This window comes from Odontomachus brunneus, unplaced genomic scaffold (genome assembly GCF_010583005.1).
Source record: "Odontomachus brunneus isolate Ranch 3 - 2012 unplaced genomic scaffold, Obru_v1 Obru_scaffold_002, whole genome shotgun sequence".
Classification (NCBI taxonomy): domain Eukaryota; kingdom Metazoa; phylum Arthropoda; class Insecta; order Hymenoptera; family Formicidae; genus Odontomachus; species Odontomachus brunneus.
Genome location: NW_022639452.1, coordinates 2,849,294 through 2,861,374, shown reverse-complemented (window position 1 = coordinate 2,861,374; position 12,081 = coordinate 2,849,294). Strand labels below are relative to the sequence as shown.

The 12,081-nt window shown below is 34.8% G+C and overlaps 3 protein-coding genes across 17 annotated transcripts in view; 1 reads left to right on the top strand and 2 right to left on the bottom strand.

Moving 5' to 3' along the window:
* Positions 1–1,896, top strand: part of LOC116840782 (serine/threonine-protein kinase N-like) — a 32,434-nt gene extending 30,538 nt beyond the window's left edge. Inside the window, 6 exon segments of the mRNA XM_032807967.1 lie at positions 200–517; positions 588–739; positions 813–1,032; positions 1,112–1,219; positions 1,287–1,427; positions 1,593–1,896. Coding sequence (XP_032663858.1) covers positions 200–517; positions 588–739; positions 813–1,032; positions 1,112–1,219; positions 1,287–1,427; positions 1,593–1,736 — 1,083 coding nt within the window. The 3' untranslated portion in view covers positions 1,737–1,896.
* Positions 1,897–5,340: 3,444 nt separating this feature from the next.
* LOC116841851 (tRNA-splicing endonuclease subunit Sen15-like) lies at positions 5,341–6,926 on the bottom strand. The gene is made up of 4 exons (XM_032810281.1): positions 6,756–6,926; positions 6,415–6,496; positions 6,169–6,340; positions 5,341–6,040 (listed from the first exon to the last, which is right to left on the bottom strand). The coding sequence occupies exons 1-4, from the start codon at positions 6,777–6,779 to the stop codon at positions 5,722–5,724; spliced, it is 597 nt and encodes a 198-aa protein (XP_032666172.1). The 5' UTR covers positions 6,780–6,926; the 3' UTR covers positions 5,341–5,721.
* A 784-nt stretch (positions 6,927–7,710) lies between these two features.
* The window catches only part of LOC116841928 (ankyrin repeat domain-containing protein SOWAHB), a 152,586-nt gene continuing 148,215 nt past the window's right edge, over positions 7,711–12,081 (bottom strand). For 14 of the 15 annotated variants that reach the window (XM_032810526.1, XM_032810546.1, XM_032810555.1 and 11 more), the window contains 3 exons: positions 10,689–10,715; positions 9,760–9,929; positions 7,711–8,736 (listed from right to left, as the gene is read on the bottom strand). In XM_032810526.1, coding sequence (XP_032666417.1) covers positions 8,452–8,736; positions 9,760–9,929; positions 10,689–10,715 — 482 coding nt within the window. In that variant the 3' untranslated portion in view covers positions 7,711–8,451. The remainder of the gene's footprint in view (positions 8,737–9,759; positions 9,930–10,688; positions 10,716–12,081) is intronic. The other variant, XR_004377640.1, reaches the window with a different exon arrangement.

The window sequence follows — 12,081 nt, the reverse complement described above, 5'->3', positions numbered from 1 at the left end:
GAAGACACGTCTAAAGTGTCTTTTTTTCTTATGACATACTAACATATGATTCGTTCACATCTTCATATGACATGTATACAGAGATTCTCTAACGCATCTAACATTATAATGATGCATTAAATGATGCGTTTGTACATTTCATATCTGATCTTATATCATAAATGATATGTTGCAACCACCAGAGATTTTTGCTTTTCAGGTTGTATACGAATTGCCAGTCAGGCCTTTACAATATAGGGACAGTGCCTACGAGTCAAGAAGACACTCTCAGCTTACCGGCATGACTTTAGAGAACTTCAGGCTGCTTTCCGTACTCGGTCGTGGACATTTCGGCAAAGTGATATTATCTCAGTATAGAAACACGGGCGAATACTTCGCCATCAAAGCTTTGAAGAAAGGGGATATCATAGCCAGAGACGAAGTGGAGTCGTTACTCTCCGAAAAGAGAATATTTGAAGTAGCAAACACGACGCGCCATCCTTTCCTTGTCAACTTATTTGCGTGCTTTCAAACTGAGGTAAAAATAACGATTCTCGCTCAATATTTTAATTAATGAGAAGGGTGTAAAAGATAAGTTTCTTTTGCAGGCACATGTATGTTTCGTAATGGAATACGCGGCTGGAGGTGATCTTATGATGCATATACATGCCGACGTCTTCGGAGAGCCGCGCGCCGTGTTCTATTCTGCTTGTGTTGTGCTAGGATTGCAATATTTGCACGAAAATCGTATCATTTATAGGTATGATCGCAGTTCCTATCACATGTTGGCGTTAAGTGATTCAATGATGCATCTTACATCGTTCCGTTTGCAGAGACCTGAAGCTGGACAATCTCCTACTAGACACGGAAGGTTACGTTAAAATCGCGGACTTCGGTTTATGTAAAGAAGGCATGGGATACGGAGATAGAACGGGCACATTCTGCGGCACACCCGAGTTCTTAGCACCTGAGGTCTTGACGGAGACTTCTTACACGCGAGCTGTAGATTGGTGGGGTCTCGGAGTATTGATATTCGAAATGCTTGTCGGAGAGGTAACTTCATTGCTTGTGTGAAACATCTCAAATGGCGTTTTTAACTTGAACACATTAAGTACTGAACAAAACGTTGCAGTCTCCCTTCCCAGGCGACGACGAAGAAGAAGTATTCGACTCCATTGTAAATGACGAGGTTCGGTATCCACGATTCCTCTCTCTCGAGGCGATAGCGATCATGAGAAGGGTATGTATTTATAATTTTCTATCTCGTTCTCTCAGCATAGATCTTATTATCGTATGCTTTATTATAGTTACTTAGGAAGAATCCCGATAGAAGGTTAGGTAGCAGCGAAAGGGACGCGGAAGACGTCAAGAAACAAGCATTCTTTAGACACATTGCTTGGGACGATTTGCTCCTGAGACGTGTGAAACCACCCTTCGTGCCAGTAATCGTGAGTATCTAGTTGATTTTATCTCTATACGGAATTTTTTAGTACGCGACACATTCTGATTGTAGATCAGCAAATTATTTCGAGATATGAATTAAACAGATTAAATAATAATTAGATTGAACATGATATCAACATCGAAGATATATATTTTTATCTCTTGCACAGCATTCTGTGGAGGATGTCAGCAATTTTGACGAAGAATTTACATCAGAGAAGCCGCAATTAACGCCTCCGAAAGATCCTCGGCCTCTCAGTGATTTGGAACAAAGTCTATTTAAGGACTTCACTTACATGGCTGATTGGTGCTAGCTATAAACATCCAACATTTCTCGGCATTAACTTCTGCAAGCGAGAATATTTGCATGTCGTAATCCAAGAGAAATTTTACTTCATATTACATGAAGTTCGCGCCATTGTATTGATATCGTATCTTTATAAGGGCGCGTTTATCTGAGCAATATATACTATATATCATTATAACATGTATAGATTTTTTTATTTTTAATACTATATTAATACACACATGTAATACATACCTACACATAAACACAAGAAGAAGAAAAAGCAAATTTACGATAGAAATTCTTTAATTGAATCTCAGGTTTGTCACGAATATATAACTTACACAAAAAAATGAGTTATTGATGTGTAAATTTTAAAAATTTCCGGTTCTCAGAATCTATACGTGACCTACAAGTTTTTAAAGCTACTAGTTAATATACCGATTAGTTGTCGGTTGTAGGAGGAAAAGTGACAGAGCCTATGGGTTTCTTGACAAAGGAATTTTTTTCGCATAAATACGAAAATAATTTCAGATTGTACGTTTGGAAAAAATTATCTCACTGATAATCGAAATATCGTCCTGTAGTATCGAATTAGTATGGATGTTCTTTTTCGTGCATGCAAAATAAATTCTATTCAACATTGTTATCTACATATCGCTATTGTATACAATAATGCATTCGATTGCAATTATATATCCTTGTAGAGGATAGAACTAGAAGGATAATCACAATATTACGACACGAGACATAAAATCAATCGAAAGCTAAGCTTGCTCATGTTCATGTGATAAAGAATTGAAATCGGAATAGTACTGTAGAATATTAACGATTTATAAGTTGCAGATAACAATGAGCGCTTTAATTAGACTAATCATGTATCGTTTATTATGATATAACAATGGGAAATACAATTCATTCGTACATTAACTTTGCAAGATACTCGACACATAATGCTTCATATTCACGCAAAATAAGCACACATAAGAGTTCTTCAGGTTCGTTTATCATGTATCACACATTATTTGCTATACTACATCATTTAGTTACATGTACATTCATATTTTAGCATACGATGAAATACTTTTACTAGTTCATGTGCTCTGTTCTATATTATGTATATATAAACATATAACCAAATGTGTCGAAGAAAATATTAACGGATATTTCTATATTTAATAGCTTGATTGTTGTTAAACTTTGTGTATATATATCATATCATATGATTATATTATATCATGATAATATCACATATATGATCATATTATGATATTATCATATATGTTATATATGAAATATATGATATATGATATATATATATATATATATATATGTGTGTATATATATATATATATATATATGTGTGTGTGTGTATATGTGTATATATATATATATATATGATCGATTTTTCTTACAACAAAATATGGTAAGATGAGTCCATATTCTATCATGAACGCATATGTTGAAAACACGTTTTAAAAAATTTAGTTTTTACTCTTGTAGAAAATGATCTGAGAACCGTGTAATATGTTGAGGTAGCTATTAGATTTTATTTGCGAGAAGCTTTTAAATTTAGACGTGGAAAGGAACGGCCAATAAGAATTTCACTGCAACATCTTATTAGTGCACAAATTTCTTATCTATGATAAATAACATATTGAAATTATGGTCACACAATACATGAAAGATGCGTACTAATAAAAAGTTGTAGGGTAGAACTCTTATTTTTCATTCCTCTTTCCGTCTGAATTTCTTTTCAAAAGAGCCGTACTTGACTATTTATAGCTTTTAAATTAATACTTGTCTTAATTCTTTCATAGAACACCGTTTCTTTATAAATACAATCATTTACTTACATTGTAACTTTAGTAGAAGTTGTAGAATTGAAATTGTTTAAAATTCCCACAGATACACAGACACAAACACAACCTACGCGTAATATAAATGATACCTACAGTATCCTATGTTCATTTTTTTAAACGGTGCCTACATGATCAGACAATTTTTTATAACATGCAATATAATTAGAAAATCCTTTGAATATTACTAAACTAAATGTAATCCTATATTGTATATAAGCTTTTCGATTTGTTGTTTGTCGCTACATGTAAATTTTGGAATTGAAAATTGAGTTATGGATTGTACGAAGATATAGATTAAAAAGGATATCTCGAATAAAGCTTGGTAAATTTTGTGTGCAAGACGATTATATAGGAATTTAATTATTGTTTCAGATTCATTAAACTGTTTATGAATAGCGTAAGACAATTGCGATATTCTTCAACTGTGGTTTCGATTATAAATAGACATCGTACGTAAGTTCTATCGTACTAAGTGAAACTTACCAAGTTTTATTTGCGACATTACAATTTTAACATTAACAAGACGCTAATATATATGTAATTATCAGAACTATTTGTGAAACTTTTTTAATATTGAGCATTATAATATGAAGAAGTTAAAGTGTATCACTAGTGATATAGATTCGAGTACCTCTCGAGCTAGTTGCCTTACTGCAATTATAAACTATATAATAGTCACTTTGGTATGTATTTTATACATAATTCATATACATATACGCAGGAGGAAGTACTTTAGATATTCCTAAGATGCATTCGGTCAGTTTTGAATGCACTGTAAAACACTGGCAAATAATTTGGAAAGTGCAGATAATGGCAGGATCTTTCATGTGCCTGTTTTATATGATGAATATACATAAGTCCTTAAATCTAATGTTTTTGATGACAGACATATATTATGCGGCCCTAAAATGAAAAATACAAAATTTATTTGAAAGGACGGCCAGTAATAAAACAGGCAGAGAAAAGTGCGACACGACGGCATTTATCGTGCATCAAACACGTCGCATAGACATTGGCCTAAATTCTTCAGCAATATGACAATTTGGGACGGAACTTTTTTTGAGGACTTAAAACTTAAATCAACTTTATATCGAAATTGCTTATATATTTTGTAGATGCAAGACCACCTGTATACATGTTAATCGACATATGTTATTGTTTTTATATCTTACACGGATGAAACGCTCTACCAATACCATTCTTTTTTAAGCTACTTTCAACTGCCAAAGTGTAATACTTTTGAAGACCTTGTAAACAATTTCATACGGTAAAAGTATTTTTACGTCGTAATAATACCATTTTGTATTTTGTGTTTTGCAGCATATATGTGTAAGTCGATATAGTGAGAAAAAATCATCATGAACAAATTATTTTACCACTGATATTATATGCAACTTTTCAGCAAGATCATTTTAACGATTTAGAATATGTGGTGTGGTCTAAAGTGCGACGCGATTTAAATATGTGTATATATATATATATATATATATATATATATATATATATATATATATATATCGCGTATACGGTTTTTTGTGTAGATAGACTTACTTTCTTGATTCACAGCGATTTTTATTAGGAAATTATTTCATTAATCACATTTTTTTTATATATATACATAATTATACAGCGTTATACTAAATATAATTTTGTGGTTAGAGAAAATGTTCACTATATATTTATCGTTAGTTTTATGATAAGAAAAATTATGTGCCTCGTATAATTTGTAGTGTCTACTAATTACTATGCAAATAATGTGGTAGATGCAGACTTGTAAGAATTAATTTATTTAATGCAGATATATTTGCAGTGGCAGCTTATTACATATCACTTTAAACAATTTATGCAATCCTTAGAAGTATTCTCAAAATTCATATTATATATACACGCATATATAAAAATTACTTTAAAAGAATAAATATTAAAAACTATGTACCTTATGTCCAATATACACCATCCACATATCATTATTATTCAAACAGCTTATTATCTTACTACGAATGAAATGATAATCATCACATATGTCACAGAAACTATTAAATTTATAACTATATATTTAACTATTATATAACTATAACATATTTGTAACTATTATATTTATTGTTCTTATATAACGAAAAAATCGTCCTTTTTTCTAAATTGAAATAATATTTAGGAATCAGCACTCCTTGGTTCTGCAGTGATATCACTATTTTCATGTTTTTTAGTGGAATCGATATCTATCAGTTTTATAGATTCTGTACTAACATCTGAATTAGCATTGCAACTTAGATCGCTACTTTCACTAAGACTTTTTGCTAATTCATACAAATGTGATGTATTCTTACGAATTTCCGTTTCTAAGTTAGATTTATTTTCTTCTTTTTCCCTCCGTCGTCTAGCTGTTTCAGGTGACGCTGGCTTCATCAAACCTTTATTTATTGTGTAAAAAACACTGCTGCTGTCTTCAGATTTGAAGACAAATGTCAATCTGTTGGCAAAGTTTCTTTTTAAAAAAACGTACTATTATTAATCAATAATGATATATTACAAAAATGCCAGAAATATAGCAACATTCATTGTACATCAGTCATTTATTTAAAAACAAGGTAAAATTACCGTTCATTTTGCAACACATCTTGCATCTTTTCAATCTTGCTAAAGGAAATATTATTTTTGCTGGCCCAAGGTATATAGATCTCAAGCGAAGAATTCTTATTCTTCTTAACTTCAAAATAGAACAAATCAAGTTCCTCGTTGTATTTGTAATTGACATCTTGAAATCGCTTCACTATAAATTGTAATGTAGAGGTAAGAATTTATGCATCTACAACTGTTATGCTACATATAGATTGAATGTAATACCTTCACACAATTCAATATAGACATAAAAGGCAATACTTGTTTTCACTGGATCACTACAGCCAAGTTTGTATAGTTCATAATACTGAAAGTATCAACAATTGCAAAGAATTAACATAATTGTGTATCAATATAACATTAGGAAATATTCGAAATCTAATTGCATTAAATTTTAATTTTTAGGGCTATTAAGCTGGTCTGTATACTTAGAATATTTACATTCTTTGAACTAATGTGTTTTATGTGTTTTTATCCTAGTAAAATTCAAACGCGTAAAAAGGATTAACGCAAATAAGTGTTTTATATCAATAAAATACTTAAAACTAAGTAGAATAGTTACTCACTACAGGATGACATATGTCATACATCTTATATGATTAAAAAATGCAAACGTGATATATAAAAGTGGTCTTCGAAATTGATAGAAGCTCTCTCGCTTCTCAGGACACGTGTTTACACAAAGTTCGAGAAATGACAACTGCCGATACGTGTAAAGAGAAGCCTGAGAACGACCACTACACTTATTAGTTACTTTGTATTGAAACGCCTCTATGTTCATGAAATATGAACATAAACTACGTAGCCAATGTCCAATTTTTCTCAGTCGGTAACAGATAACAATTGTGTTTCTGATCTGTGCTATCTTCGTGTTTACTTCCTTACAAAGGAACTCGCATGAAGACAAGCCGGATAAGTAGAGTCGTTGCTGATATAAGGTATATGCCAACCGTTGGCTGTTGATCCTCTGCGAGGTCGGTACAACGACGACAGGTTACAGAATCTGGACGTTGAGCGGCCACGATCTAAAGATACTGACATTATCTACTGTTTCCTATATCTTGTATCAATATTTGCGCATTCAGCTTATAACACGGTATTAATTGTTCGTTTTTTAATACCTGAACTAATATACATATTTTCATAAAACTATCGGTTTTTAACATTTTGTTCACTCGAATTGCATATAATAACCGATAACAAATGAAATTATTTTCCATATAGTACGCTCGTTTAGAACATTTCTAGCACATATTATCGAGAAACATTCTGAAGATATCTTCAAAACTTTTTAAAGGAATATTAGAATTTATAAAGTATTTTCTTTACAAGTATACGTAATATATAACGTGCAATGTTCCTGACCATAACATTTGTGGTTTCCTCTGTAATTACAGAAATTATAACAATTATATATTTTTTGAAAAATTTTTACTTTGGAAATATTTTATATTTGAAGCCGAAAATAGGCTTTTAGTCTTTAAGTATAAAAAGAAAATAAAACGTGTACATAAATCAATATAAATTATATAACATTTTATTTTTTATATTTAATAAATACATTTTTGCTTCATATATTTTATAATGTAGGTAAGCGTATTCAAATCTACAGTATGTCCTACTCTCTTAAATTAAGCTTAACGTATAATTTATAAAACACATCTCGTTGAAACTTGTATATTTTAACTAAAATAAAAAGATAAGAAGTAAAATAATAAGATAAAAAGAGAAAACATATCAATTACTCAAAAAAGATTATTGCTATACAACGTAAAATATATTTAAATGCATAATATGTATTATCGGAGGCATTATCGAAGAAATAACGAAATATAAGTAGCTGATAAAAATTTTACAGAAATAATTTATGTCTCAAACACTCTGCAATTTTCATTATATCAGCCGCTTTGCATTAAAACATTAAGAGTACAACTATCAATAATAAAATTAATCCAAAATATAAAAGAAAACTACAAGAACGATCAAGAATCATTCTATGTCACAAGAAATCACTAATGCGGACCTTGTTCATAACGAAAATAGCGAAGATTATTCATTAGATATACATATTTCTCGTTTACGATGTTGTGTACGCGAAGAGACTACAATTGCCTTAAAGATCCTTGAGCTTCTTGATTTGGAGGATGAAGTCCTCGCGCGCTTCGATATGTACAATTTTTGTTCCATAGAAACGAGAAATCACTAATCATTAGAAGGGGTAAGGCGTGATGTAAACTCAAGATGACAAATTACAAGAATTATCTACAGTTGGGCGGATCCTCGCCACGCGGAGTCGAAGCCGCACGCCGTATCCGAGTCGGAGTCGTTCTGCTGGACGTTGGAAACGACGGAGTTGACAGACGTCGTGGACGTCGGTCGACGTTGAACGGCCTGGTTGTTTGGTCGGTTGACCTTGCCCTGCAGCAACGGAGTAGTCGGCTGACTGGCCGCTTGCTGACCTCGCGACGGCCCGAAATCCTGCGCCCGCCGGCTCCTGCGCTTTTTGATGGGCGCGTACTTTGGCGGTGGCATCATCTTCTGGTCCAGCTTGGAAATCGCAACGTAACGTGCGAAAGATTAGACGGGACGAAGAGGAAGGTAGCGCGGGATAACAACGCTATTATCGCGACCCGTGAGCATCCAAGAGGTCCTTTTTGCCGGTTAACGCGAGCGATTTGAATATATTTTCCCCGATTGATCTTATCTCGCGAGAGAGAGGTAAGATCAATGTGAATTCCATCAGTTTCCAGTCGTGGAAATTTCAGAAGACTCTCAGTTTAGTATGTTCGCTACCAGAGTTTCTTTTATTTGGAGAATCTTTCCTATGAATCGCTTTGTGTGTTTTTTTACATAATTGTATAAAACAGACTTGGGTTTGATAAAATGTGTGGACATGGGAAAACTAATTTTTGTTATCGCACATGTGTGACGCTGGTAGCGAACGTGTTGAACACAATCGGGAATCTTGAGTTTCCATCGCTGAGGTCTTAGCTAACATGTTGATTGCCGCGTTAATTGCACAAAAATACTAATAGCTCTAGTAAAACTGATCCTGATGGCTATGATAGTACACAAACAAAAGGTACACCACGATTGATGATTGAATTATCAAAGATATGATAAATAATTGTAATTTCAGACGCATATCTCTTCTGTCTCGTAACATTATACGCATTTGAATGTATTTTATGCGTAACTCAATGAGACATGGTGGTATCACCTGTGACCTTCGCGGTGTTCATCAATGTGTTAATGCGATCAGCGCGACACGCGTCACGTTTTGTTCGCAAATTCTGCAACTTGCGCGACTGAAAACCGAAAGAGACGGTCTGTACTTTCCAGAATGTGTGATTGAAAAATTCGATCGGAAATCAATCGACGATAGATTCGCGTGTAACCGCGAGTGAAGCCGCTGTTAGCGGCGGCCTCATTGTTGCCTCCATACTCCTCCAAAGTCGCGCCTTTTTCCCGCCTTAGTTATTAGCTAAACGAGATAAGTATTTCCTGTTGGGATCCGTATTACGTGCCGACGCGTCAGCCGGAGATACGGTGTAGCCGAGAAAATAATACCTGAACGTTATCCGCGGATCCCCACGATTTGTGGATCTTCTCGTTGTTGCTCCCGGCCGTGTTGCTGCTGCTGCTGCTAGTTGCCACACCCAGGAACTGGCTGAAGGCTTCCGTCGTACGTTTCACGCGAACGTTCAACGAGCCAATTCGTAGGAAACCAAGATCTTTCTCTGTATATTCAATCAATCGCACGGTTACAGCGTCATTACGGCTCTTTCGTGAATGCTTTCGCCTTACTTACAACACTACGTGATTCTCATAGTACTGAGGAAGGATATACCAGCGGATCTGATTCTGCTTCGCGCATCTCATCAATCGTTTTCCTCGATCTTTCTACATTAACACATTAACTGCCACGGGAGTTACCGGCGCTATAATATTAGCTCACTAATTTACATATGAAATTTATATTGCAAAAATATTCTAATATTCTGTAAATTATAATCGTCTATAACAGATTAGATTTATGACCAATAGCAAGCTAATGAAACCAATTAGCAAACATACGCATCGTGAGTGGCATCTATTTGTCGTGTCTTTAATGATTCAAACCTTACTTGGCCGTTAAAATAATTGATGAAAATCAGTATGGCAATTAATATGTTAAAGATTCCGCGAAAACTAAACAATCTTGGAAACTGCGTAACTATCGAGAGCGAGATGCAATGTTATCGTAAGTGCGCGTAATTACATGTAAATGTATTGTTATCGTAATTGCATGTAAATGGAGTTAATCGATCCACGCGGATTTAACGAGAGGAAGACTTTTCGATATGTTCTACGTAGAAAAGTAGCGTCGAGGCATGTTCTCTGGTCTATTGGAGGATATAGCTACGATTGTTAATGTCTCTACTCGGCTCGACTCTGTCTCTCGCATGCACTGAGTTAGTACCTACTGTAAAACGAAAGCCACAAAACTTCTTTCTTACCTGCATGCTTTTTCCTTGCTTTTATTTCTGAAAGAAAATAGAAAATCATTTGTGAGACTGTCTCGCACAGGCAGCGGGAGACGGGAACACCGGCGAAGAGCGAAGTGAAAATCGCGAGCGAGTTAGCATAGAATCGAGCAGTGAGGAAGAGTGAGCGAGAGAAGTTACGTGTTTTTAGTAAACGCGCCATACTGATCGGAAAAGTGTAATATAGTAATTACGTTAGGTCGGTATTTAATTACACTTTCGAACACGATTAGCTGTTGTTAATGACAGATCCGAATTTGCGAGTAATCGTTGCGAGTGATAATTAATCGTCGCAGCAGATTCCTCTCTCTCTCTCTCTCTTTCTCTCTGTGTGTTAGTTGTCGAGTATTCGTTTCCTCTTGCGCGCATCGCGTTATAAGTAATTATTCCGTACAGTTAATGAAGGTCCAATCAGCGTCATACAGGACAGAATAGACGGGAGGACTCGAGGAGAGATTAGTGACGTGTGTGTAAGAAGTCAGTCTAACAATATCAGCTACTTTCCCTCTCGAGAATTACACGTTCTGCCGTTGTTACTTAAGAGAAAAAAAAATATATATAAAAAACCGTAATGATAATAATAATCATTCAGTGCGATTAAAACATGATGCTGAGAATCGACCGGTGCGAAATAAGTGCTTCTCATGCCTGACACGTGCATGCTTTATTCACGTGCTACAACAACAACAGCAACAACGTATTACACGTACGCGCGCGTGTAAAAGGAATTGAAGAAAAAAAGTAATAACGGCGGCGATGTGAAACGAAGTATCTTATGTAACAAATGTATTAAGCAACGGAAGGAGGGGGAGAGAGAGAAAGAGAGATACTCTCGTTGTTCTCTTAATTGTAGACACGTCGTATCTCTTTACACTCTCACGATACGCGAATGCTTTGTAGGCTTAAGAACCGAGGATGTCGACTTCGTTTCACAACCTTTCGCCGGAAGTACAGAAATCCGAAACGGTAGAATGTACTACTGCCACTTTGATAATCCGTTTTTTGTAATTGTTCGTTATATGCATTCGCGTATCTTTTGTGTTTAATACATTCGTTTAATACATTTCGTGATCGCGCAGCGGTATGTGATTGCCATACAAAAGAGAAAACGGAACACGCGTTATCCCGTCATGAACTGATACTTTCGTCACGGATGTGCTTGAAGGAGGAAAAAAAGGCACGATTTTGCAGAAGCGTTACTTCACGTACTGAACGTGTGTCGCATGATGAACATATTTTACACGGAACGATCCTTTACTGTTAGACCAAGCGAGAACGAGGTTGCGAATATTTTGACACATCAACGTGTTCGACATTGTACAGAGAGAGAGAGAGAGAGAGAGAGAGAGAGAGAGAGAGAGAGAGA

Coding starts and splice junctions, on each gene's coding strand:
- LOC116841851 (XM_032810281.1), bottom strand. CDS start 6,779: ATGTATGACATATGTCATCCTGTA. Junction 6,341..6,414: donor CTATATTGAATTGTGTGAAG/GTATTACATTCA, acceptor TACAATTTATAG/TGAAGCGATTTCAAGATGTC. Junction 6,041..6,168: donor GATGTGTTGCAAAATGAACG/GTAATTTTACCT, acceptor CTTTGCCAACAG/ATTGACATTTGTCTTCAAAT.